Here is a 26,575-nt window from a genome sequence, read left to right as displayed (position 1 = left end):
ATAATCTGTAACTTAAAAGCCCAAGAAAGCAAGAATTTAACAATTCAAAGATAAACCATTACTTCTCCCATACCAGCAGCTGCAAACTAACATCTGATAATACTAACTTAGACAACTGTCCTGGTTTCAGCTGGCATAGAGTTAACTGTCTTCCTAGTAGCTGGTACAGTGCTATGTTTTGAGTTCAGTATGAGAAGAATGTTGGTAACACTGATGTTTTCAGTTATTGCTAAGTAGTGTTTAGATTAAAGTCAAGGATTTTTCAGCTTCTCAAGCCCAGCCAGCGAGAAAGCTGGAGGGGCACAAGAAGTTGGCCCAAGACAGAGCCAGGGCAGCTGACCCAAACTGGCCAAAGGGGTATTCCATACCATGGGACATCACATCTAGTATAGGAACTGGGGAGTGGGGGGGGAAAATCGCCGCTCGGGGACTAGCTGGGTGTTGGTCGGCGGGTGGTGAGCAATTGTACTGCACATCATTTGTACATTCCAATCCTTTTATTACTACTGTTGCCATTTTATTAGTGTTATCATTATTAGTTTCTTCTTTTCTGTTCTATTAAACCGGTCTTATCTCAACCCAGGAGTTTTACTTCTTTTCCCAATTTTCTCCCCCATCCCACTGGGTGGGGGGGGAGTGAGTGAGCAGCTGCGTGGTGCTTAGTTGCTGGCTGGGGTTAAACCACGACAACAACTAAAAAAATGACCATTTAATATATTATACATACAAAAAAAGAGGGGGGGAAGGGGAATGGTGGTGATCATGTTCTTCCCCTAGAAGGTTATACATAGTTTTGGTACCTGAATTTGAGACATTTCACTCCTTTTCCTATGACTACACAGTTCTGGGTTTTTTTGTTTGTTTTTTTTAAACAAAACAGCATCAATTGTCTTCTATTTCACTCTGTCTTAAATTCTTCCAAAAACGAAGAAACAGCCCTTGATCAAAAATTATGCCATTCCAGCCACAGCACACTTACAAAAGCACTGCAACCTCAGTGCATGAGGATGCTGCAGGCAAGACTTAATTTTTACGTACAGGTAATCAGAGAATTAACAAACTAAGTAGCTAATGGATACTCAATAACTAGCATCTATTGCTAAATATCTACAAGAAATGACAGGTTAGAAAGTACTGCATGATGTATGCTTCTAATTCTTTATCAAATCAACAGTGTCAATCTCTTACTGAGAGAGTGATAATGTTTAGAAAAATAATACTGCAGCAGATTCTGGACTGCTCAAAAACATGTATGTAACCCTCAGTACACTTCAAAATGCAGGACATTTCCAGACATTTTGCATACTATAGTATTATCTGCAAAAACCTGGTCAGGAAGCTATCACTGTTTTTAACACCAGGGCTGCTGGAAACGAGAGTAAATTTTTCCACATCAAAATGCGTGTAAAAACCTAATTAAGGCATTTTGTATCAATCACCAAGCAATCTGACAACTTAAAATAATCAGAGACACCAGTGTAAGTAACAGTAACCTACCAAATGTATTTTGAAGCAGAACACAGCCATTATACTAAAGATCATGTCATTATTACTGCTTATAAAAACAGAGATGAGGAAAGTGTGCAGTTTTATTTCACACCACTAAAAATCCAGAACAAGTTCTCAAAATTCATCCAGTTAGTACCATATTATTACAAATTCACATTGCTTCCAGCAATTTGACAGCTCGGTGCTCACCAGAATTACAGCAGCAGTACTTAACTAGGAGGAAAAAATGAATTTGCCAGAATGATTAGTTAAGCTTTAGGCATTTAACAAAATAAAACACATTTCAAATGTATTTAAGGCTAGCATCCACAAACACTTTCAGTATTTTTCATCAGTGAAAGCTTCCAGTTTGAGAAAGGTTGCAACCAAAGTCCTCAACAGATGACTGAGATGAGGCATTTTGTCCAAAGCCACATGAAAGAAGAGAAAGCATTATTTTTCTTGCAGGATTTTTTCAGGAGATGGTAATCTGCAATGCCATGAGATATGGCAGCTTGTTCAAACACTGCTCATTGAGCTAGTGCCCAACTTTATGGAAATTCTTTGATCCATTTTAGTTTTCTTTTTTAGTATATAAACAAATCTATATATTTACTAGATAAAAGGATCATACTGAAGTCACCTCCCTAATGGTAAGAATAAGTCACATGAACAAGTAGCTAGAATATTTACATGTTCAAACACTTCTATTGCTACAATTGTGCAAAGTTTCCACATCCAGCCTCTAATTCTGCCAAAGGAGTGAGTCAGCGTATCCTTTAAATACAGATTAGAAACCAAGTAGCACATTTTCCTTTTCAGTTAATTGCTGACAGCCACTGAAGATATATCTGTTATTCTGGAGGTATGATGGACCTGTACTCCAAGGCAAAATAGGGAACAGCCTCTGAAGAGTCATCCTTGAAGCCCTTCACACAGAATTTAAGCATACAATCAACTTGGTAATGCAGAAGCAAATGATGCTTCACTGTAAAAGCAATTTTTTGGTTCCTCCACCTCATCTGACACAGGATCAAAAAAGCAGTCAAGTGCAACGTATTCCTCCTCCACATGGAAGAAGGATGTATCTTTTAACAAACACAGTGTCTTAAAATCAGTCTCACTGAACTGACAACAGAAATCCTCCATTCATCCCCAACAGTCAGGCTTTCATCCCTTCTGTTCAAATCATGAATCATCACAGGATTATTGACTCCCAGAAAAAAAATATTTGTTCAAAAGGTACATTTTCTCACTCTTCTATCTGCTATTTACCAAACTTAATTGCCTTTAAACAAAGGTTCACTTCTTTGTAGCTTGCCTAAAATGTTGCAATAAAGTTCCTAACAGGCACCTGTCACAGTAATTATGATCAGTTGACTTAGTCTCAAGGTAGGATCATGTAAAAAAAGGAGAAATGCAAAGCTCATACAGCAGAAGTCACATGCTGGGGCTGACAATTATCCTGACCTATATTCCTACATTTGTTTCAGCATCAATATTCCTCCCTAACAATTTCAGCAGTTTCAGAAAAAGAGCTGCAGAGCTAACACAGGCAAGTATTTCACCAGGATGTTAATGCTGAAATATCCACCAGTTTTAATTAGCATCTTTAGCGATCAGAACCTTTGTCAACACAGAAATCGGTGCACCAACAAAACAGGGCCTTATATCCCAACATAGGGAAAAGCCCTTAACTTGGAGTACAACAGTAAACCCCAGGTTTTCAGTTGCTCCATAACTTAGATATGTAAACCTTAAGTGCTTTTTTTTTTTTTAATATAGCTTGTATAAAAGTGACAGAAGCCTAAGTCCTCAAGAAAAATTTAAAAAATTATACACCAAGTTTAATTCCTCAACATTGAGCCAGTTTGGCTTTCTCTTTCCTGTTTTTGTTTTTGCAGCAGTTAAGTTCCCAGTTCTGAAGGTGAGCCTACAAAAAGAAGACACCCTGCAGCAAAGGAGGGTATAAATGTTTATAGCACACCTGATACCCTGTGGTAACCACTTAAACCAACTTTTCACCCTCTCCTCAGTAAACACAGCAAACTACGCCTCACTTTATGGGGTGAGCTCTGGAACACTCATTACAGGGTGTGAGTATACAGTTCAAGAGCTACCAGCACCATAAATCCACACCCTCATTTGCTTTGGGGCAACTTGTTCATACAGCCATTCCCTTCTTGGGGATGAAGGAATTTTCATCTGACTGCATTTCAGACATTTCTGGACAATTACCTTCATTTTTCCTTTTTCTGCCACACTGCAGAGTTCTAAAACATTTCCCAACTTTCAGTAGCGAGTGAACCTACTTCAAGTGCAGCTGCTTTAAAAGATCATCAGTACTTGTATGCAATTAGTTTCTTTAAAAGCAGCTTCATTTCAAGAACAAGGTGGCACATTGAATGTATAAGGCCTACATAAGTGATACCATGTTTGGTGCCTTAAAGCTGGCAGAAGTCAAGTCTCAACCAGATACTTTTTATAGTCCAAAACCTGCCGGGATTTAAGATTAGCAACAATCACATTTCAAGCAGCAGGCTGGACTGGAGACCTCCAGAGGTCCCTTCCAGCCAGAGCTGCTAGGAAAAGTATCAGCACCCAGACAGGGCCATGATGTTCATAGCCACAGTAGAGCCTAACCTGAATGTCCCAGCCCAAACATTTAACACAAGAAATTCATGGTGTCAAGTGAAAGGACACACCAGATTACCTAGAGAACAACTGCTGCATCTCCCAGAGCACCTTAAAAGGAGACTAACTACTTCCCACTCCCTCACTTTTTTTTTTAACTTCTTTTTAAAGGTAATTTACTTACTTACCCTGGAGGCTAACTTGCTATGCGGGATGGGTTGATGATGACTAAGACTTTTAAGTCCTGGACCCTTTTCAGGTAGATAATGCATGCAGGAACTCTACAACTCCTTCTGCTTTAAATGCCCAAGAAAAAGATGTTGCCATGGTGCTGTCCAGGAAGAAGTTGGGCAGCTGTGGAGAAGGACTATGTACCCTCTCCCTCCTAGAAGCTCAGGAAAAGGAACAAAAAAAGCTCACAGGTTTGAATTATTTCATGCCTGCCACAGGAAAAGAGTAGCTAGCAAAACAGGCAGTGCAAAACAATACTGAATCAGTCCAAACACCTTCAGCTCTGATAAAATAGAAGTTGCCCCAGCTCTTAAATCCATCTACAGCACATTTGTAAGACAAGTGACCAATGGAATTACTTATTCATACATATAAACAATACAGGTACGCTTCATCTTGCATCATGTGTTTGTTACAAATGCTCAGCAATGTCTCTGTTACAGCATTTGTAATTCTCCTTATGTAATAAACAAACAGTGCATTGAGCTAACTGAGACAATGCCATCAAATCTGCAAGTTTAGAAAGTCAACACAGCAGCAGCAATCATCAAAAGTGCTTGTTCACAATGTCTGTCGAATAGAACCGAGATCAATTTGCAGAACACCCACTCCACTTCATTCCCTCAAAGTTCATCAATAGCAGTAATATTAACTTTTGGTAATTCACACTCTTCTTGGAAGTGGCAGTTTTCCAGGATGTCCTTGTAATAGTCCTTGAGGTCTGCATAAGTAGAGATAGTTTCATTTGAGTGATGAAACGGCATCAGTTTTTCATTCAGCAGCATCTGCACTTGATACTCTTCTTTAGAGGTTTTCACTTGATCACAGTGGTAAAGCACAAACACCAGGTTGGCTGCATAAGGCACAATCCGTCCACTGCGAAATTTCCGATGCGTTTGTCTGACATAGTTGTTTGCCTTTAGAGGCTCATCATCTTTGAAGAAACCCATAAGGGCAAGCAGCGGCTGAAGGGTCTCTGCATGTCCAACTTGTACAATCAAAGGTGAAGAAATGGGTTTTGAACTAAAAAAGAAAAAAACACAAAGGATGAGCAAGAGCCTGTGCTTTAAAACAAACATACCAACATACTGCACAGCTGTCAGCAACAAAGGCTTAAGAAATAGACTTTGAACTTGTTTTACTCCAATACTTGATAAAAACCTGTTTGGAAGTTTCAGTATATTACAGACTTTTAAAGCACCCAAGCTTCCTAAATTTTGTCTCAACTGAAGGTATTGGCTCTTACATAAAATGTAAGAAGTTGTAATAAATGTAGTAAGGCTACAGCTAAAGTCTAATATAAATACAGTAAACAAAAGCAAGAGACAGATTAATAGTATGCATCCATATACCTAGTACAACTCTCCAACTCTGTGTGAGCCTAGTCACTTGTGCTCTTCCCAGGTATGGAAAGATCCAGTGACCATGCTACAGTTAATATACGGGTTTTGGATTAAATATAAGAACTTTCAACAGCACTGTGCCCTCCCATCAGGAATTTGAGAGAAGGGCAGCAAATCACCAAGCCAGCTGTAAGGCTTTGTTAACATACAAACCAAGTCAAGCCCTTCACCGGATGCAACAGAGTCCCCTTCCACTGTCAGCACATGGGAAGGCTCGAGGATGTCACAGTAACTCATTACTTCTGTTAACACAGATCCGTTGCAAATACATATAGCCATTCCCCCATCATGGGCTGTTTGGAAAAACTCCCTGAGACTTTTTTTTTTTTCCTTTTAACCAAATACATTTTTACTACAAGTTTCACAAATTTGCTTTAGTACAAACCTACGGCTATTCTATAACAGCTTTTCCCAGGATGCTGAGCTGCGTTTAAGTAGGATTGATTAGAGTCATTAATTTTTTTTTTTTTGGTTGTTCCCTGGCAGACACAAAAAGTACCTGAATGGACAAAGCATAATGAACTATTAAGTGAGATCATCCAGGACACAATCCACTTTACAAAGACCAATGATTTATTATTAAAACATACCCTTTTTCTTTAGCTAATCAAACAACAGATTTTTAAGTCTTCTTAATAAGCTTCTGCCTAAATTAATGCAAGGTGCAGCGAAGACAAGCCCCCACATTATCATCATTTTAGACCTGGAAAGTTTTAAAGTTTTCAGCATTAATTTTGCTAGATTTGAGGATCAAAAAACCTTTTCTGACTGCTGTAATAAAGGATAAGTGACAATTCAGTTTCAAGATGAAAATTAAGTCTAAGTACAAACTTACTGGCACATTAAGAAACTACAGTAAACCCCTACCACCCTCTGACCTAGCTACAACCACGACTGCCTACACAAGCAAATTGATTTAACACGCAAACTGCTTCCCTCCCTAGCACACCACCACCAGTGCAGGATTTTAAGGAGTGTTTCTTGCCTACCTCTACGACCACCAATGCTTTTAACTGCGTATCATGCCAGAATAAGAATCATTATTTGATAGCAAAATACTGCCTTCCCCCCACCCTCCCAATATGGTTCAACTGTTTGGAAGGTACATCAGCATTTACCAAAGTTTAGTCTGAAGACAGCAATTCAGTCAGAGGAAAACAGTTGTCCCTCCACAATTTATTAGTCCAAATTATAAGCAGGACTACTGCTATTACTAATTCTCGAGAATACCAACTAGTCAAAAAGAAGATTACACTCCCTCAGCACACAGGCCAGCAAATTAAGCCACTGTTTCATACCACAAACAAAGCCTAAAATGAAAACAGTTGGTGCAACAAAAGGTTACACATCAGTCAACCAAAGGAAAGATAAGAGCTGGCTTGGTGCACAAGAAACCATCAGCCAAGATGAAAACCTGCCCCTTGCTCCAGAGAAGGATGATGTCTTTTTGGGACCATCTCCAACTGGCACTCAGAAGCCCAGGTCAATTGTTCTAGCAGATGTAAATACACATTTAACTTTCACGAGACAAGAGGTGGTGTCTGGCCACACTCTAGCTGCCAGTAAAGTCCACCCACAGATAAGGCACATCTTGATTGGCCTGAAAAGGAGGCGTTTCCTCCGCTCCAACCTAAATTCTGAAGCAACTGAAAAATGGTTAACTGGGGGACTTGCCTGTAGATTCAAACTTTGATCAGATAAGCCTTGATCAGCTAAGCCAGAATTCAGTACAGACAGAGGACTGGCTCTGTACTACCAGCTCCATACAGCCATGGTGTTTGTGCAGCCTGAAACACACCTTGTACCGTCCTGCTCCCTGGTGAGCCTGCAGCTCTTCTGACTATACGCCTTAGACATGTATCCACATACATGTAAATACTCTCCCCTTAGCCAAAACATGGCTTTTTTTAAAAAAAAAAAAAAAAAAGTCAGAAACCTGCCTCCCTGTTTCCTGTTCCAAAGAAGCATTAAAACCCCAGGGGGGTTCTGTATGGAAGACAGTGCATTTTTGTCCACCCATGCCTTTGCTGCACCAAGAGGTATACATTCACTATAGACCCTCTTCCAGCTCCTCCAACATCAGTGGTTCTGCCTACATTTCTCCCCTTGTTATTTATGACCCCTTCCCTCATTTTAAAATTGTAAAACTTTTGGATCCTTTGACCCCTTTCTCTTCCCTTTCCATAAATCCATGCTGCACCTATGATGCTCTGTTTTCTTAATTCACGACATCTAATACCTTTTCTAGTTCGCTTACAGAAGTTGGAGATACTTCCAGACAACTATAACAACCTCAAAACTCAACTCCTGAGCAGTAAGTTATCTCAGACCCTATCTGACATATGATTACAAGATCATTTTTACCATGAGGATTATTTCACATATCTGCAATTTCTAAGCCCAGTTAGTCCCACATGGTCTTTTTACAATCCTCATAGTAGAAACAACTTATCTTATTTATCTTGAATAAAAGTGCTGCGTTTGCAATGCCACTTCACTTCTTACCTCTTCTTTCCTCGTCATTTACAACACACTGAGAAGCCCTGATCCTTGCAGATCTATCTCCACTAGAGACCTGCCTCTGCTAGGAAAAAATCAGTCATCTAACCCTACCCTCCATTTACTGTACTTTTACTTTTTTTTTGTTGTTTTGTTTGTTTGGTTTGGTTTTAACCTATGTAAGGACCTTCCCTCTTAACCCTGGCTGCTTGATTTCTTTTAATAAGGAAACCTGTTGAAAGCTGTTTGGAAATCATGACCGTGTCTCTCAGATCACCCTATTTGTATGCTTGCTAATCTCTCCCAAGAGCTCCAAAAAGTATGTTTTCCTTTCAAAGAGCCATACTGACACTATTCTGGTATATCATATTCATCAAGGTGCTTATCAATGCTAGTCTCAATCACTATTTCTACAAGACTGGCCTGTAATTCCCATTCTCTCCTGGAGCTGCTTTTTTCATTTTTCCTTTATTTGATGATTTGTTTTAAAATCATCATACCTGCCAGCCCCCACAAGCTTCTTGGCTGAAACCAACATGTACCAGCTGTTATTTCAGCTATTTCATTCAAGTTCTTCTAGCACTCTTGGGGGAGTATCACCTAGCTGTTGCACATTTTCATTTTGTCCCAGCTGCATGCGCTTATACACACGCCTGCTTCCAAACATGGTGGTCTGTATTTTATAGTTCACTAAGCAAGGAAGCTAGTAATGTAAATATGCTGCTGGAGTTTCCAAAACAAGTGTTACATAGTCATCATTCACTCCACAGGGAGGGATTTCACATATCTAGTCCACCCCCAAAAAAAGGTTTCAGAGCTGCTAAGAAAAAAAAAAAAATTAACATTCTGGCGATCAGTGCTGGCTTTAAGCAAGGTTTGGCTTTAGTTTCCTGCTGATGTTAGCAGGAATTTTAACATGGAGGTAAATCACAAAAAATATGGTTAACATCTTAGTTAAAAAAACCAGCAAGACATACATTTCCAAAACAGGAAACAAATTATAGCATATACACATATACACACAGAGAGAAGATTTAAAGAACAAGGAAAGAAAATCTAATGGAAAGAAAAGAAGGAATAAACAAGGCACTCGTTCACACTGTAACTTGAGTTATTTCACCTGCTTTAGTCTCACGAAATCCTCATGCTGACAGGCCAAACCACCTTGGGAGACAAAATAAACCTCTCCCACTCACAGCTATCCCACCGTATTATTTTAACGAGGATTAAAACTGTTTCCTTATACAATACGATCCTGAGTTTTCAATAGGCTCTTTAACACAGTATACTTGATTTCTCACGGGTGCTGGATATCTAAGACTACTCAAGCACTCCCTGTTCAGTCTCTGGGGTCATGACTCCAGTTCACATGTGGTTTCATATCATCTAATAACGACAATAAAAATCACCAGCAAGGTTAAAACAGCGACAGTAATATTTTTAATTATGGGGAAATCGCAAAAGATTGCCTCTTCAGAGCATGTATGCAGGCAAAGGTTACTACTGCCCCGATATTTCTGATAAAGACAGGAGCGCAAAGCACAATCAACAAAATACTGATAAATTCCAAACAGTAGCACAGGCTAATAAAATATTAAACAGAAGCCCTGACATTTCCACACTCGATCTTCTTTACAATCGATCAATGACTCAGAATTACATGGAAGCATCAAAGTTCTCAACATTGTACTCTGGCAACTGCTAATGATATTTCAATTCACTTTTTTCCTCCCTTTTATTTAGTAGTAAATGACTTAGGAAAGCACACTGAGCAGGGGTGGGGGAGAACCTCAATTCCAACATTAAAGGGAGATGAAGAGACTGTGCATAGAACTTTGCCATAAAATATTAAGAGCTTGCCTGAAAGTGATTGCTGGCGATTGGTTTTGTATTCACTTTATGGGGCACTTAGAAATGAGAAGAAGTGGCTGTCACTAGGCGGAACATGAACAGGGTTCATTGAAGAGATGGGTCAACTTCAGCTACTGAACTGCCCACGCTGTAACCTTCTAAGTAAATCTGACCACAGATGAAAATGAAGAAGTTACTGAACAATTCACTAGCACAACCCCAAAAGCCAAGTCTCACCATAGGGAAAAAAAGGCACTGTGGAGAAGCACAGACATGGGATTTATCATTCAGGCAAATTCTAGTTCTTCTTAATGTCAGTAGATTCGAGTTAACCCTGAAACTTGTGCATCAGCTCACACATCCTCAACAGCAGATCGTTCCTACTCTTCCTAGGACTACTGATATATCACTTTAGATATAGAAAAAATGAACTTTCTTTTAAGCACCAACGTGGCTTTCAGCTAGAGATAACCCGAACCCCATGAAATAGTGGGATAAGAAGAAACATTTCCTACAGCAAAGCCTAACTGGCCAACCTTCAAACCTCATGTAAAAATCCCTCTAACAACTTCAAAGAAGGTAAGTTATAATAACTGTTAAACAAGCAAGCGTAGCCTATATTATTTCCTTTTCTCCCCAATAAGAAAGCCAGGACAAAGGACTCAAAACCATCTGTTTTCAGCTATGGGATGAATTCTCCATCCCTTCCACCTCTCCCTGTGATTTATTTCTGGAAAAAACAGCTGGAGGAACCCTAAATCTACAGGGAAACAGCAGAGATCAGGGAATGCAGTGGCAGGACTCAGAGGGCAGCAGAAATACTTAACAGTCATCTTGCTCAGAGTGTTATCACCCATGGAAAGAAGGGAAAAAAAATTTAAAAAATCTGTCAAACAGTATTAAGTCCTCATGTGTCAAAACTTCCACCGTAAATAGTAGAACAGAAGACAGCTGTGCTCATTCATTTCCAGAATCAGTACTAACACAACAAAATGCCACCACAAATACTGACAAGATAAAAATTGTCTTCTTTTCCAACAAGGACATACAGAAGCTCACTCATGACAAAGGTAAATTTGAAAAGCTGACACGATTACACAAAACTGATTTAAAACTCTGATTAAAAGGCAACAGGTCTTACCTAGTCCCTCAAAAGTTAATCACCCAAAGCTAACTAGGCTTCACTGCATTTCACTTCCAAGCTTCTGCAGTTTCAAAGGCTCTTTTCTGAATGATCCCACCTCTAATGTTCTTACAGACCTCAGAGATTAAATGCATTACTGCAGCAGCATCGTGCTAATGCTAAATGTTGAACCATCATGACAAGCCAAAACCAAATCAAGAGGGTCATGCCACTTGTCAAATCCTTCCTGCTGAAGGTGAATACTGGTTAGATCAGTTCACTTGTGTGTTAGTTGCCTAGGTATTGTTTTGCTTGTTTTTTTAATTCCTTAAATAAAAGGATACGACTATAAACATTGCTGAGATACCTTTCAGAGCAATCAAGTATTAGGTAATTAATGTGAGATTAAGTACATTCTGGGAGGTTTGAAAGGCACAAGCAACACTTTAAATACCTAGTTCTAGGCAGATAGATGAAACGACACATTCCCAGGGGAGGTCCCCTGGACTGCCCAGGTATCTGAGAGAAGTCAGCAAACACACACACACTTCAGAAATTCAGACACAGGGATGCTGCTGAATGTGCTACAAGGATCTATGGAGAATTTCACGTCTCTACCTGGTTTCCCCAAAAGCACCCTTTAATCATTTCAGAAGCCCCACCTTTGAAAGATAGAGCTATCAAAACCAGCCATACAATATGATACAAAGCTGCTGTTTGAGACATTTACAGCTTATTACCGAAAGTCATCCCATTTTTCTGATTTTCTGGAAATGAAATCAAGACCTGCATATTTTTCAGGTGTAAACTGTGTGGTCTATTGAACTGTACAGCTGGCAGGTTGTTCTGTGAAAACATGAACAGCTTATTACAGGGATCAGTTTACCCATCACATGCACACCACCTGTTCTCCTCTTTGAACAGATATACTGAAGTCAGGCAATTTTTTTTTTTTTTTTTGGTAACCTACATATCACTATGTACTTAGCAGATGAGGTGACAAGCACCTAGTCCAGAAGCTTTCATCACAGGCTCTCCCAGTACCCCAAAGAGCCAAGGGACACAGTGGGGACACCAGTGAAGGAGCCCCATACAAAGCCACACAGAGTCACCCACACCTCCATACCCTCTGAGAAAGGGACCCGCTGGGGAGCACAGTACCAACACTACTGACCTGGCTTTGCAAGAGCCACTTCATACCTCGAACTAAGCCCATGTAGTATGCGTCTGGCTACAAACTGCCCTGCACTTCAAATAATGTAAATTACACGTCTATATGTCATAGCCCTCGTTCTCCTTTGGAGCTGCTCTGCTACTGTGTGGGTGATCAGACACACTGGTTTACAACTCCCACCAAGGGGCACAGGACATCCTGAACCTGCTGATGCACCCAGAGAGCCAAGAACCTGCACTGTGCAAATGTTGGATCCCAGCAGCGAACAAGAAGTTTTATTAAAAGAAATGACTTAATTCAGATCTGAGCAAAAGGGTTTTTTTAAATCCAATTATATAATTTCTACTGCGGACGTGGAAGCTTTTTGCTCTGTTCCCTTTGTACATACAATAAAAAGATAGTTTTGAACAGTTATTTGTTTTTAGATCATATATTGAACTCTTTTGTACTGAGTCATGGGTTTGAAAGGAGTGATTAGGGCACAGTAGTAAATGACTACAGAAAGGTTATCAATTGCATTGTGAACTGACCTGCAAAGAGGAAGGCAAATGACATGAAACAATAAAAGCTACCAATACATTGGCAAGTTAAGCTGTTTACCTTATGGCTTAGCCTGGTATAACTACAAAGATCACCTTCACTTGATCTTGAACTACATTCAAATTCAAGTAAGTCTTTTTTTTAAATACCTTGAACCTGCTTACTCTCAGAGGAAAGTACCAAATATTTTGCAATGTGCATGTGCGGCTAGGTTAGCATTTTCAATCATTAGCCACATACTTTAAATATTGAGATGGCTGCACAAAGCATACCTCCCAATTTCCAGAGCCTTATGGTAATCCAGTCGGACAGTACAAGTAATAACAGGTATTTCATATTCTCCTTCACAAGAAAGAAAGGCAGACTTGTTAAATATTTGAAGCTAGAAGCAAAAAAGTATAAAACAGCTTTAATGAACAGCTGATATTCTTAATGTGTGCCACAATCAATTTTCAAATCCACCCCTGCCCCAGTGTGTAGCTGTTAAGGTGGGTTTTTTTTAATAAGATTAGCAGCTTCCTATTGCACTAACTACTAAAATACATGAATTTCTCGCCAACATACAGAGCTCCTGTTAGCAGAGCAGCACTCCCAGATCACAGATATAAGGCTTACCTGGGCATCTCACAGCTGAAAGGCAATGCACATCTTTATCCCTTGTTCATACAGTTTTCCTACGGATCCATACCCTACACTGTAGCAACATGGGCTTCCCCCTGCAACCGTAGTGTTTCCCCTTTCTCCTCCCAAATTCAGTGTGCCAAGTCTCCCAACAAGGCAAGAAGCCAGCGAGCAATGGGGTTGAGCTGGCAGTCCCAACAGTTCCATGCAACACACAGACCAGATACGCCTCTTGAGGAGTGATGGGGGCCCATCAAGTCTCAGGTTATTCCTACCATCAGCACCATGCTGGAGGCAGGGGGGGAGGAAAAAAAAAAAAAAAATCATAATAGGTTTTGGTCACTAGCTGTAGCCCACATACGAGCCACAATGAACTCAATGCTTCCTCTGAGGTAAGGTGATACTCATTGATTGCTCCTCTACATCCTGATGTAGAAGTATCTCTAAATACCACAGCTTTGGGAAATTGGACACTTTCTAACTGTTTAAACAAATGCTGACTGGTAAGAGCAGCCTTTCAAGGATTTTTCCATTGCAGCACAACTGCAAGTGAACATGCATGCATGTATCACTACCTGGCAGTTTTACCAATATAATGAAGAGCAGGGGCACTTTCATTAAGGCCTAGGCTCCAGTGCGGGGAAAACCCAACAGTTTAGCGAAGAGTATTTCCCCATTAGCTTCTTTACCACACAGTTGCATAGCCTGACTCTGTATTTTCTATCCCTAACAGGAACACTTGGCAAAAATGCAATTCTTACATGTTCACAAATATAAAGTGCTTTATGGCCTAAGACAACTGCACAAGTATGCCATTTCAGTACAACAAACCACCTGGTTTAATTTTACATTCAGCTCTTGTGATACAATTTGTTCTTGGTAATTAGAAAATTTCTATGGAAGACAGAGTCCTAGCCTTCAACCTCTCCTTAGAAACGTGACCATGACATTTCCTTACAGACTGGTAAGAAGGTATGGAGGAATGTGGTCCTGAAAGAACCACCGTGACTGTCGTAAGGTCTCAAGGAACAGATGCTTTCCACTGAAGAAATAACCTTTATTAGACACTTATACTTTATTGCTACCAAGGGTGCAGAAGAATAAGGTCCATGCACAGGTGTGCTAACAGTAGGTGGTCACTAATACAACTATCAATAGATTCAACATCAGACCCAAGTTCCTGAATAGATATTCCAACACGTTTCCACCAGCTGTCTGGATTGGGACAGTTGACAAGAGCAATCATATAGCGAAAATCCCTTTCACAGCCTTCAAAACCATCTTGCTGTACAGCAAGATCTACACAGAAGAGACTATTACTAGTTTAAACAAAGAATTCTATTGGAATTCATATGATGAAAGATCCTAAAAATGCCTGAAACTTTTTCACTGCAAATTGAAGGTAGGACTAATTAGCAATAGGTATTTATTACCATCTTCATCATTTTCTTAAGGACAGACTAATCAGTGGAAGATATTTTCCCCAGAAGAAAGAAAAGTAAGATGTAACAAGGCAACTAATAAGGCAACTAAGTTCAGCGAGCAATCGCATTGCAAGGTCAAGAATCACTTCATGGAAGAAACAGGGTTACAATAAAAAGCAAGGTTTCTCTTTTTAATTCAGCTGTAACTGGGAATGAAAACAAGACAAAGCTATTGAATATAAATACTTGAAGTATGCTACAAAAATGCAGCGTTGCCAACACTGTTCTCCACTGCCAAGCCTGGAACAGAACAGATAATCAAGATCCCTCAGCTTCTTGCTGGAATAGAAATGCTCCCCTTTCTACTTTTGGATAGCCCAATCTAAGCTTTTCAGAAAGAAAGGAGAACTTGAAGCAAAGAGAATGCCCTGGAATTAAATTTGTTGTTCTTAAATTTTTAAAGCAACCAGCCAGTTACAAATCAACATTAAACATTGCTAAATTGAAACAACATTCCACTAAGAGACATTTCATCATCACAAAGGTTCATTTTCTGAGTAATGAACTGCTGCAAAACTATTTAACCTGTTGCCCTGAAGTTGCACAATACCATAAAAAAAGACACTCGTGCACACATATGCACAACCAAACATTTCTACTGTTATTAACACAGGCATTGGTTGGGGTTTTTTTTGGTACAGTTTCTTGTTTTCATTTGTACTCTCATATTGCCACAGAATCTGGGGTAAGTCTCTCTCCCTAGATGAAAAAGCATTAGTTGCACCTCTACTTTCTAGATCAGCAGAGACACAAGCTGTTCCAATACATCGGCAGTGGCAGATTTCCACATATTCTTAAACGCACCGGGTTACCTGATTCAGATTACACTCAAGTCTTCAGTGCTTTAAGACTGCCACCTTACGTTGTGGGATGGAGTGACATGCTCCTTTTGTGCAAGGCAATGCATGCACTTCGGAAGCTTCCAGTTCCCATTTAGAATGATGCAGACTAAACAGACTGCTCACCCAGCTTTGAATTTTGCAAGATTTTTAGGGTCCTGATCCTTTACACTCACTACCTGCTTCCCTCTATGGTGGCAATACAACACAAGAACCCCAGAGACCGCAGCTGAACTTCTGCAGCCGAAGCTGAAAGACAGGATGAAGTTATCTCGGTCCTTCAGTGCTCTGCCTCAGGCACCTGCTCTTCCCCAAGAAGCCTGCTCCACCTTGTAACTTAGTGACTGCTCATCTAGCTCTCAGCAAATCAGAAGCAGAGATAAAGATTTTTTTCAACTACGGCTTTTGGTTTTTTTTTAATTATTATTAAACTTACAGGGATATCATACACAGTTGAGACACACAGCTGCAACTAGTGCATATAATTTAAGGACTGGAAGGCTGTCACTGTTCAAAGACTAAAAGGAAACAAAATTGATCACTCTCCTTACATGAGACAAGCTACATTTAGAAGTTATTTTTCAGATTTCAGAAGGACAGAAGGGTCTTAAGGGCCTTGCTTGTCTGTTTTTCTGTTAACCTGCACTTCTTCCTGATCTTCTCATTCCCAGTTCTTACTTTGTTCGTAGAGACAGACACGGCACATGACACAGGCAATCACAGCAGCATGCTTGGCAATCTGTTTAGTCACATGTTAATGATCTGTGCCCTAATGTATTTTTCACTTGGCTCTCTAGTAAGCTGAAGAAAGCATGGAGTGAAGAAGTTTAAATAAACTGTGATCTACCATAACCACTGCTTTGACTCCACCACTACCAAAACCAGAGAGAGGTATCACCAACTCCCACACAAGCCTTAGATTTCCAGACACTAGAGCAATCATTTGACAGCACAATTTCTTAATTAAGCCAGCTTGGCTGTAGAGGAGTCACTGTCACCAGTTTCCTTCAGCCCACATTTACATTCACAGCAGCTCCTCCCCAAAGTCAAACTTATCTCATGTTTGCAACTGCCAAGTTTTAACCCGTTCATGGCAAAATGAACAGAGATGTCTCTTTTATGCTGGCTGGTGCACAGCACAGGTATGATTCAGAAAGGCCCCTGACCACTACTGCCTTGCAATGTGGCAGTCCTGCATGCTCCCGTCCTCGGCTTTCACTTCCAACCCTGTACAGCCCCCTTCCCTGAGCTCACACAATCATTAGAGCAGGACCAAGGCACCAATCTGGGTGCAAGTGTTAGGAAAGTCTACATACATGTACATATCAAAGGCAAATTTTCAATGCATTTACCTTCTTGCATACTAAGCTGACACTCTTAAAAACAGACACATCAATCTGACTTTCCAGGTGAATCCCAAAAGTAATTGAGATAAATAGTACTTGTACTGTTTACCTAGCGATAACTCCCCTTTAGATGAAAGAAACCCTGTCATGTATTAAACATGACCTCAACATTCCTGTGTCAGAGCTCCAGTGATGAACACGGGATCTCTACATCACACACTAAAGGACAGCAAAAAAGCCAACTGACTGTTTGAGAATTATGCTTCAACTGACTTAACACACAGTTCTTCTACCACTGTTAATGTCCAGCTTGAATCCCCAGTCAGCACGCTCTTAAAGGAACAAAATTTCTTTGCTGTCTTCTCTAAAACACTTACGGTCAACTTTACGGATCATTCCTCCAACCCAAAATGTGAATGCTACTTCTAATTTCAGTCTGCCAACTAGAAGGAAAAAAGGTCTTCCAACAGGTTATTATGTTAAAAAAATACATATAGCCAGCCTCACATATCCATGACTCAGGCTCTTCTTTCTGAAAGAGCAAAGCCATTATCATCATTCTGCTGGGTGTTAGGTAGATCTTTAATACATTGAATATAGAAATAAAAGTCCTGAGGATGCTAGGAATGCAAGAACATCCACCACATGTAACTAATGTTTACATATCGACACCAAAGCTGAATTTGCTGGTTGTAAGTTAAAGTTACTTATAAATTGGTTTCTATTAAGTATTTGACAGCACAATATTTATACAATCTTACGATCATATCCTTGATATTGTATACTTTTACAAACATCTCCACAGTCACCTGCTGAGGTATTAGTTCATGTGACTGATCACTAACTATGAATTTGTAATTCCTCAGTTTGTATGAGGAACATGGACACAGGTTGTAAATTCTAATATGAATACACTGCATTTAAGCCTAAATCAGCTCTCAAAAAAAGTATTACCAGCACAGGAAAGCAAATGCAGGTAATTCTGTGACACAAACATCCCAACCTGTAACTGAAGCCTTTGTTTTCTCCACACCACAACAAATCCCAGTTTTGTTCCTATTTTATTTCTGTCCATCATACTAATCCACATGAGAGAAGATCGACACCAAACAGATACTGAATCACAACTGCTGATTGATTCCAGCTCATAGGCATAACACACAAAAATAGCACAGGTGTCTCATCTCTAATTTTTAATGAAGTATAGGGATGGTTATACCCATGACACTACAAAAGCAGTTTTGAGGACTGCATGACTCAGCGGATGGAGTACCACTGCTGTTGTTCTTCCACTGACACAAAACGACTCTTATTAAATCACAGCAACAGAGAGAAGACAAACAACTTTCAGACCACCATCCTTTGAAGACACCTGGTTATTGTATCTTCAAGTCTACTAACAGTTACTTGTAAGGCCTAATATCTTCCTACAGCTAGTGTTGTTCCCAAACTACAGCTTTGCTGTAAAAGAATAAGGATGGCGAACCAAATATCCTAGACAGAGTTCTCGGACTGGCCGGCTGAACTATGGACTTTGGATTCATGCAACAAATCAAGGCATTTACAATGACTTCAGGACAGAAGTGTCTTTCTCCTGTTCTTGCACGGCACTGAGTATATTGCCTGAAGTGTGCCCTTCCCTAGTTACAACAAAGTGGGTTTGTTACAGTGCTGGTTTTCTGTTACAGCTCCAGCCTCTTGGATCCTGCAACAGCCTGTTCTGGTCTAGAATCAGCAAGTGGATTGATCTGTAATAATTATTTTTCCATAATTACATTTCAACACCTTTAATCTGAACAGAAAGCTTTAATAATGCAGGAGACTCAAATCAAACACATGCAGAAAGAAAGACTGCCACACTGAAGTGCTTAAGTAACCAGATAACAGAACATATAATGGGGATGCTTTCAACCCACAGTCTTCCATTTTCACCACAAATGATTTTAACAAGGACATTTTAAACAAAAATCTCATTGTTTTAACTCAATGGCCTCTTCTCAAACTGCAGGAAGAGAACATAATTCTCAGACACAGCACCCTGGCTGTCCCTTGAAGGTCTGTGTGGATCAGAAGATGGAAATACATTAGCTGGGCACAAGAGCATCAACAGAATAAAATTTAAAAAAAAAAATTCTTTACAGTAATACTACTCTATTAAAAATTTTATTCTCTCCATTAAAATTCTCTAGCTCAAACTCTCCTAACATTGTTTTGTTTGGAAGTAAACTGCTATTCACATTAAATCCAACTCGGGATTGACCACAGAAAGCTTGTAGCCAAAGCACAAAAGCCTTTACTTACCTTTTGCTCTCTTCCACCGCTTTGTCCAAATGCTGGAAGATATCTTGGAATAAAATGCAGCTGGAGCGACTATTTATGTCATAGCCATATCCTCTCTTCCAGTATTGCTTCAGGTCATTCAGGTATTCCAGTACCTAAAGTTACAGAGTTCACAAGTTTTTATTATTGCACTAAGGGAAAATAAAAACCCCATGACCTGGAGCAATGATGCTACCAGACACTGCATGAAATAAACAATGCTTTGACACACACACACAAAAAAAAAAACCAAAAACCCCCAACCCCAAAAGTCAAGGCTCCAGTTGAAACCACTTCAGCATAAAACCAGACACAACAGATCAGACTAAAGGGCCACCAAATTCAGCATCCTGTCTCTGATCACACTCACAGTCAGGCCTAGGAAAAACAGCAGGCATGCTTCTCCAGACTCTAGTAGTTTTCAGCCCCGGGGCTTTGAGCCCTAAGGTGGGTTTTCTACAAATTTAATAGACTTCAGTGGATTCTCTCCCACAATAACCCAATTTCCCCTTTGAACATACCAAGTTTTAGCCTTAATAGTAGCCCGGAGCTTGGCTACATACTGTGTTATAAACCCAGTCTGTTGTGAACCTGCCTGTTGCTAGATTCATTTGGTAGCCATTAGGTACTACACCTGACAAGACAATTACTATCCACCACTTTTTTTAGCATTTGTCATTTTGCTTTATCAAGGGCAAAGATCCTTAGCTTAGTTAATCATTCTTCAGATGGAAGCAATCCCATATTCTTTAACTGAGTTTGTCTATTTCTACATTCTAGAGACATGCACACAGCTCAAAAACACAGAACTGTGCCTTGGATTAATGTAAGGGCACATGATGCTCTCCTTGTTCTCTGTTCCTTTGCTTACAATTCCTAGCATTAAAGTTGATTTTTTAAATTTTTGTTCATTAATTTTACTGTAGCTGAGCCAACACTTTCATGGATCAATACCATCAAAATTTCATTTCACAGTGGCACAATGGATCTGAGAGAGGGCCACCTCATACGAAGTTTCAACTTCTTACCACATACACATCGCTTCACAGTGAACACCACTTGCTGTTGTACTGCTGTGTGATTCACCCTCACACGGTCCCCCTGCAAAGCCTCTCAAACAACCCATATTCTTACTATCCCAAGTAACTCCATATAATCAGGAAGCTTTCCCACCTCACTGCTAAGTTACTGATAAATATATTGAACAGCACAGGTCTCAGAAGTCCATGGTGATCCTGCTCTTCTTTGAGAGGAGAGCCTTTACTCCTAACTCCATTCCTTACCCTTTAGCGAACCAGCTATCTATGTAGAGGTCTCCCCTCTTTCCCAGGGGTGCTAAGTTTCCGTAAGAGCCTCGGGGGGGGGCTTACTGAACATCAAAGGCTACATAAGGCACTTTTTGAAAGAAGAGGAACCAACATAAATCACGTTTATCTGGGTGCTACTAGTTTTATTAACAGGCATTAGGTTTAGAGATCTGAGAGTCCCCAAAACCCCCAAAGACCCCCAGAAGACTCTTGGAGGACCTAGAAGACCTCATCTCATGTCCTCTGGAATCATGGCATTTTACCATATGATTACCATATACAAAACAAAGCTGTCCAGAGCATTTCTGATGTTACAGAAATAAAAGCATTACATGAATTAAGCACAATAGAAAAAGACAATTTTAATCAGGACAAATCAAGACTGCACCAGTACTTAAGCCTGAATAATGAAGGGTATTTCAGTCTTGCCGCTTGATTAATTCAGAGCTCTTTGGAGACCAAAGAGGTGCTTCATTACGTTGAAGAATAAGGGGTGCAGGGCTTACCACTTCTGACTGTGCAAAGAGTTATATCTGAACACTAAGGCATCTTTTGAAGGCTACTCAAATCTCTCCCATTTAGCACGTACCTTGGCATCTTCTTCACTGAAGAGTGAACACCATGGGGAGGTCACATTTTTTATAGCTAACTCGTATGAGCAGGTGAGAAAAGCCACTTGAACAAGATCTGCAATAAGTCCAACAAACAAGCAAAAGATAAACTACTGCTACACAAGTAGCAACTTTCTCTCAACTTGCCTCTAAAAAAAGTGAAGTGTAATTGCAATTTAGCAATGCAAGCAATGTAATCCCATAAATAATCACCAGTCCAAAGGCCAAGCACCAAAAAAAAGCAGTTTTCAACAGAACTATTTTGCAGAATCCAAATTTCTGACTGCACGCTTTTCACACTACATTGCTATGAGGGGGAAAACAAGAGCATTTCACATCAAACACTGCACGTCTGCTGATGTGAAATGCTATAGGTGTCAACTGCCAGTGCATCCTCATCACCACAAAGAACAGAAGAGTCAATGCAGGGAAGGTGTGTGTATGTTCAACACAGACCATTCTTTGACTGCCACTACTCACCCTCCACATTAGCAGCCGAGTTTTGAACAGCAGCATGCTGCAACTTTGGGAGTGTGGCTTTAGGGACACGCTGGAAACAACAGCAACACCTATTGCGGGTGGCTCTCCCACCACTTGACCACACAGGGAAACCTAGCACTTCTATTCTGGACAAGTGAAGTTACAAGACAGACATACAGGTCCACCTTTTCCTGAGGTTGTTTGTACCTATGAATTGTAACAGGTTGTACAAAAGCTACACCTGCTTGACAAAGCAGAATTAAAAGAATAACACTGACATCCCTCTAAGGAAAGGTGAAGTTGATTTAATCTACAAGAAAGATATTTTCAAACGTCTTTTTCTTCTGACCACTGACTAACAAGCACTCGTTACTGCAACACCAATGTAAGTTTACAGCCTCGTGCATTTAATTAGAGACTGTGTCTCCAGTTCACAGCACATTTTAAATTACCTACTCTGCATAACTACACGTCTTGGAAGTTGTTCTCAGCCAGGCTGGGAGCCGAAGCCACCCGTAACAGGCATTCCTTACCTGCATTTAGCTCCTCCACCGGCAAACACAAGGCACTCGCCACCTTCTCCAAGACCCTCCTCATCTCTGGCCCCTCTTTGAAGGCATTCACCTGGCACATCGCCGTGTCGTTCTCTTCCACCAAGGCTACAAACTTGGCGCAGTGATCAAAAAACCGCATCAAGGAGTCATTAACTTCAACCTCCACCTCTGAAAGCAAACGCAGGCTTCAAGGACGCAGCCAGGGGAAGCGCCGCCGTCCCTAGCGGTACCGGGACGCGGTCACCCAGCCACCCTCCCGGGGACAGTCCCCCCCCACCACCACAGCGGTGTCCCTACGGCGGGGGGGACGCGGAGTGCAGGGTCGCCCTCAGCCTGGGGATGGGGGACGCGGGACTGGCCTCACGGCCTCCCTCAGCCCCTCAGGGAGGGCGGGGGGTGCGGGCGGGTGAGCGGTCCGGGCTTACCGTCGCTGCCGAGGCTGAGGGAAGGCCCGAGCCCGCGGCGGAACGCGGCGCCGCTCTGCAGGCAGCGGTGCTTGGAGCTGCTGGCTAGCTCCAGGCGGCGGCGGGCGGCGAAGAGAGCGGGGAAGCGGGCGGCCAAGCGGCGGGCCAGGTGCTCCATGTCGCGCCGGCCCTGCGGCGCCAGCCGCCCGTCCAGGCTCTCCTCGTACCACATCTGCCAGGCGGCCAGGTCGGCGGCGGCGGGGCAGGCTGCCGCCTGGGCGGCGGGGCGGCGGAGGAGGCGGGCGTGCAGCTCGCCCAGGCGGCGGATCTGCCCGGCCGTGGGGTAGCGGGTGCCGTGGCGGAGCACGGCGCGGAGCTGCAGGGGCGCGCAGGCGGCGGGCGGCCGCGACCCGGCGGCGGCGGGACCCAGGGACAGCGGGTCCCCCACCAGGTGCGGGTTCACCTCCTCGTAGCGGGATTTGGTGCCGAAGTAGCCGTTCAACCCCGCGCTCGCCATTGCCAGCAGCGGCGGCAGAAGGAGGAAGGCGGCGGAGGGGACGGGCGACGCCATGGCGGCAACTGCGCGGATCCCGCAGGAAGAGGCGGAGCGAAGCCGCCTCGTCTCCACTTCCACTCGCCTCAGGGGCCGGGTGTCAACCCGGGCGACTTGTAGCCGGGCGAGGGGGCCGCCCCGGGGAGGCGGAGGCCCTGAGGGGGGCCGCCCCACAGGCTCTCCTCAGGGCCTCCGCCTCCCCCCCCCGGCTCCCCCGGGGCGGCAGCTCCCCTCAGGCCAGGCTACCCTCCCCTCAGGAAGGGCTATCTCCTCTGAGGGCTGCGCCCGTGTTTAAAAACCCCGCCTTTTTGACCCATTTACGCCTCCTCACGACAATAAAACCCCCCTGATTCTTGTCTCCTCCTTGGGCCTGCCTCGGGTGGGCACCTGCCAGACGATAGGGTAGCCCCGGGTGAGGCAGGGGGTGAGGCGGCAGCTCCCCTCAGCTTGGGCTATCTCCCATCAGGACTAAACCCACGTGGGAAAAAAAAAAATATGCCTTTTCGACCCATTTATGGCCCCTCACGATGCTGAGGACCCCGATCCTCATCCCCACCTTGTGCCCGCTCTGGCAGGGCTTGGCCTCCAACGTGGGCTGCATCGTCCATCACACCAGCCGATGCACTGGGCAAGCGACGCTAAGAAGGGGCTTTCAAGGACATTTTAGGCTCTTTTTGCCCAAAAGCTGTTGAATTCCACTCAAAAGTACAGGCAGTGTTGCTGTGAGGGGGATTGTGGGTAGCTGCTGCTGGGGTTGGCACCGCAGGTCGGGGCAGTGCGGGGCATCAGGGTTTTTTAACATGGCTTATGCATTCCTGGCAGGAGCAGGTTCAGGTGGAAATATGCAGCTGTGGAAAAGTCGAACAAGTGGGACTGTGAAGTTTGCAGCCTGGGGCACATCCAGCCAGGAGCCGTGAACAGAGAGCCACCAGTACCAGTTATAATCCTCACATCCTGCTGGCATCACTGGCAGCATGGTGTGACAGCATTGTAATGACCTATCCAGAAAAGCTTAGAAAAGCAAAGTATAAAAAGAGGCATCCTGTGGAAAAGCCAGTGACACATTGGGTTATAAAACAGCTTGGGCAAAAGCGTAAGCAAAACATCCGCCAAGTACATAAGCCCAACGTGCCCAGCACTGATGATACCCGTTTTCAAGAAAACTCTTGCTACTAAATAATTATCAGCTTGTAGCTAAGGAAACTGAGTTATTTGTAAGGAAGCAAGGCTTGAGGTTAACAAAAACATTTCACGTCTCAGGAAAAGGGCTTAGCTTTTGGCCCACAGCATGTCCTTGGGAGACCTATGTTTTACACACAGAAAGATCTGGTACTTTACTCCCTGCCTACACAGTCAGGCTATTGCCTATACAGTTGAGAATTTTCACTGAATAAATACTTTTTCATGTTATATTTAGTCAACTAGTGAAATTCTGTTGGAAAGTATGTATCTCACCTCTCTCCCACCTCATCAATAACCAAAACAAAGTGTTAAGGCAATGATATGCTAAGGCTCAAACAGTTAGGGTAGGTAAAGCCTTTAAAGCTGGAGAGAAAGGGGAAAGAAAAGTATAGCAATAAGTAAGTGTTTTAAAGCTTCTGGGCGAAGTCACGGGCTCTCTGTGTTAAACCAGAGTGGTGTGACTTAGCTATCTCCCAGTGATACTGTGCAGGGCTACTTACCATGTTTCCTGGTGGCTTTGGGAAAGGAAATAGTACAGTATGCAAATTAAATTATCTTGTTGAAGGCTTTGGCTCAACCCTCTGTAGTGTGAAAGGTTACATCTTACCAGGCATAATGGAGACTTTTAGGGTATATAACAAAAATTGTTGACAGTGAGGATTTTGTTCTGTATGTTTCATAGAGATGCGACTAATAAGGGGTTGGATTTGTGACCTCTTAATACCTAGCAGCAAATATGTCAGTAGTCAACAACTTCATCTCACTTGAGAGGTAACGCACTCAGTTTTGTTGGGGCTTTTGTTTCAGCCATGTCTCGGTCACAGCACAAACTACTTGACTGTTTCTGTTGCCATTTGTGGCCTATTCATTGGAGCCTTGCACAGCATGCTGCTTTTCTTGCGCTGGGATCTCCAGGCAGTTTTAAGTATGTAGCAAACAAAGACAGTGCTGAGAGGCAGGCAGGTTTGGCACTTGTAACCCAAGTTAAATTTCTGTCTCCTCTTTAGAGTTCAGAAGTATTTGAAATGGTAACTTCAGGAAAGAGGAGCAAAATCTGATTCTCTATTAGGACACAAAAGATCGTTTTGAATGAACACATAAAAATCTAACAGTATATTTCCAGTTCTGCATGGGATATGGCCAGTTTCTAGACTTTTATTTTGTATTTAAAATATTTGAAGGAGTGTGTTCATGCACGAGGTGATTTTACACCAGTATTCTTCATACCAGTTTCTATCATTGCATCTATCATCAAGACCCTACTGCTGTCTCTAAGCTACACTAAAGGACCTGAAAGAAAGGGGAATGATCTCATGGTGATTCAGAAGACATCTCCCCAGTGGAGACATGGAACACCCACTGTGCCTCATTTTAATTGCTAGCACATTAAGCAGATAAACAAACTCTTAATGATTGCATATGCATTTCAGAGGTCATGGAGCTGTACTGGAAAGGGCTCAGGTTTAACATGGAAAATACAAGTTTGTGCAAGAAGGTGAGGCTAATAACTAGTTATTGTTTAAACAGAAGGATGCTGTCTACTATGAAACAGTGGTAATTCAGAATCAGTGAGACAAACAAAATTGTTTTGATCATTTGTCTAGTACAGCTCTTTTAGATGTAAATGGTTCCTCAAAAATGATTCCTGGGAGCTTCCCAATTTTACATAGCTGGACTAAATTTGTAAGTAAGCATTTCACGACCAGTGCAGAGAAGTAACTTGGATTTCAGTTTGACAAGAGGTCCAGAGAGGAAAAATGCAAATGCTCCATCATATTTCATATGATCTTTAGTTTATATTAGGCATATCTAACCACAAATAATTTCTAGCATATCATCTTAGAAAATCAGCATGAAACTACCTACAGTGCAGTTTTCAGAAAATACTGTCTTAGGTTGTTTTGAAACCTATTGAGGGTATTTTATAAAATA

At 42.0% G+C, this 26,575-nt stretch overlaps 1 protein-coding gene across 1 annotated transcript; it reads right to left on the bottom strand.

Moving 5' to 3' along the window:
- Positions 1 to 1,571: 1,571 nt before the first annotated feature.
- Positions 1,572 to 23,460, bottom strand: MINPP1 (multiple inositol-polyphosphate phosphatase 1). Its single transcript, XM_075025463.1, has 5 exons — positions 22,930 to 23,460; positions 22,484 to 22,672; positions 21,449 to 21,546; positions 19,535 to 19,668; positions 1,572 to 5,376 (listed from the first exon to the last, which is right to left on the bottom strand). Exons 1-5 carry the CDS (start codon positions 23,423 to 23,425, stop codon positions 4,977 to 4,979), a joined length of 1,317 nt encoding a protein of 438 aa, XP_074881564.1. The 5' UTR covers positions 23,426 to 23,460; the 3' UTR covers positions 1,572 to 4,976.
- Positions 23,461 to 26,575: the final 3,115 nt, after the last annotated feature.

This window comes from Buteo buteo, chromosome 4 (genome assembly GCF_964188355.1).
Source record: "Buteo buteo chromosome 4, bButBut1.hap1.1, whole genome shotgun sequence".
Classification (NCBI taxonomy): domain Eukaryota; kingdom Metazoa; phylum Chordata; class Aves; order Accipitriformes; family Accipitridae; genus Buteo; species Buteo buteo.
The sequence above is the reverse complement of the archived record's forward strand: the minus strand, read 5'-3'. Positions and strand labels throughout refer to the sequence as shown.

Coding starts and splice junctions, on each gene's coding strand:
- MINPP1 (XM_075025463.1), bottom strand. CDS start 23,425: ATGGCGAGCGCGGGGTTGAACGGCTACTTCGGCACCAAATCCCGCTAC. Junction 21,547..22,483: donor GGTGGAGGAGCTAAATGCAG/GTAAGGAATGCC, acceptor GACTTATTGCAG/ATCTTGTTCAAGTGGCTTTT. Junction 5,377..19,534: donor GCGGTGGAAGAGAGCAAAAG/GTAAGTAAAGGC, acceptor TTTCTTTTTTAG/TTCAAAACCCATTTCTTCAC.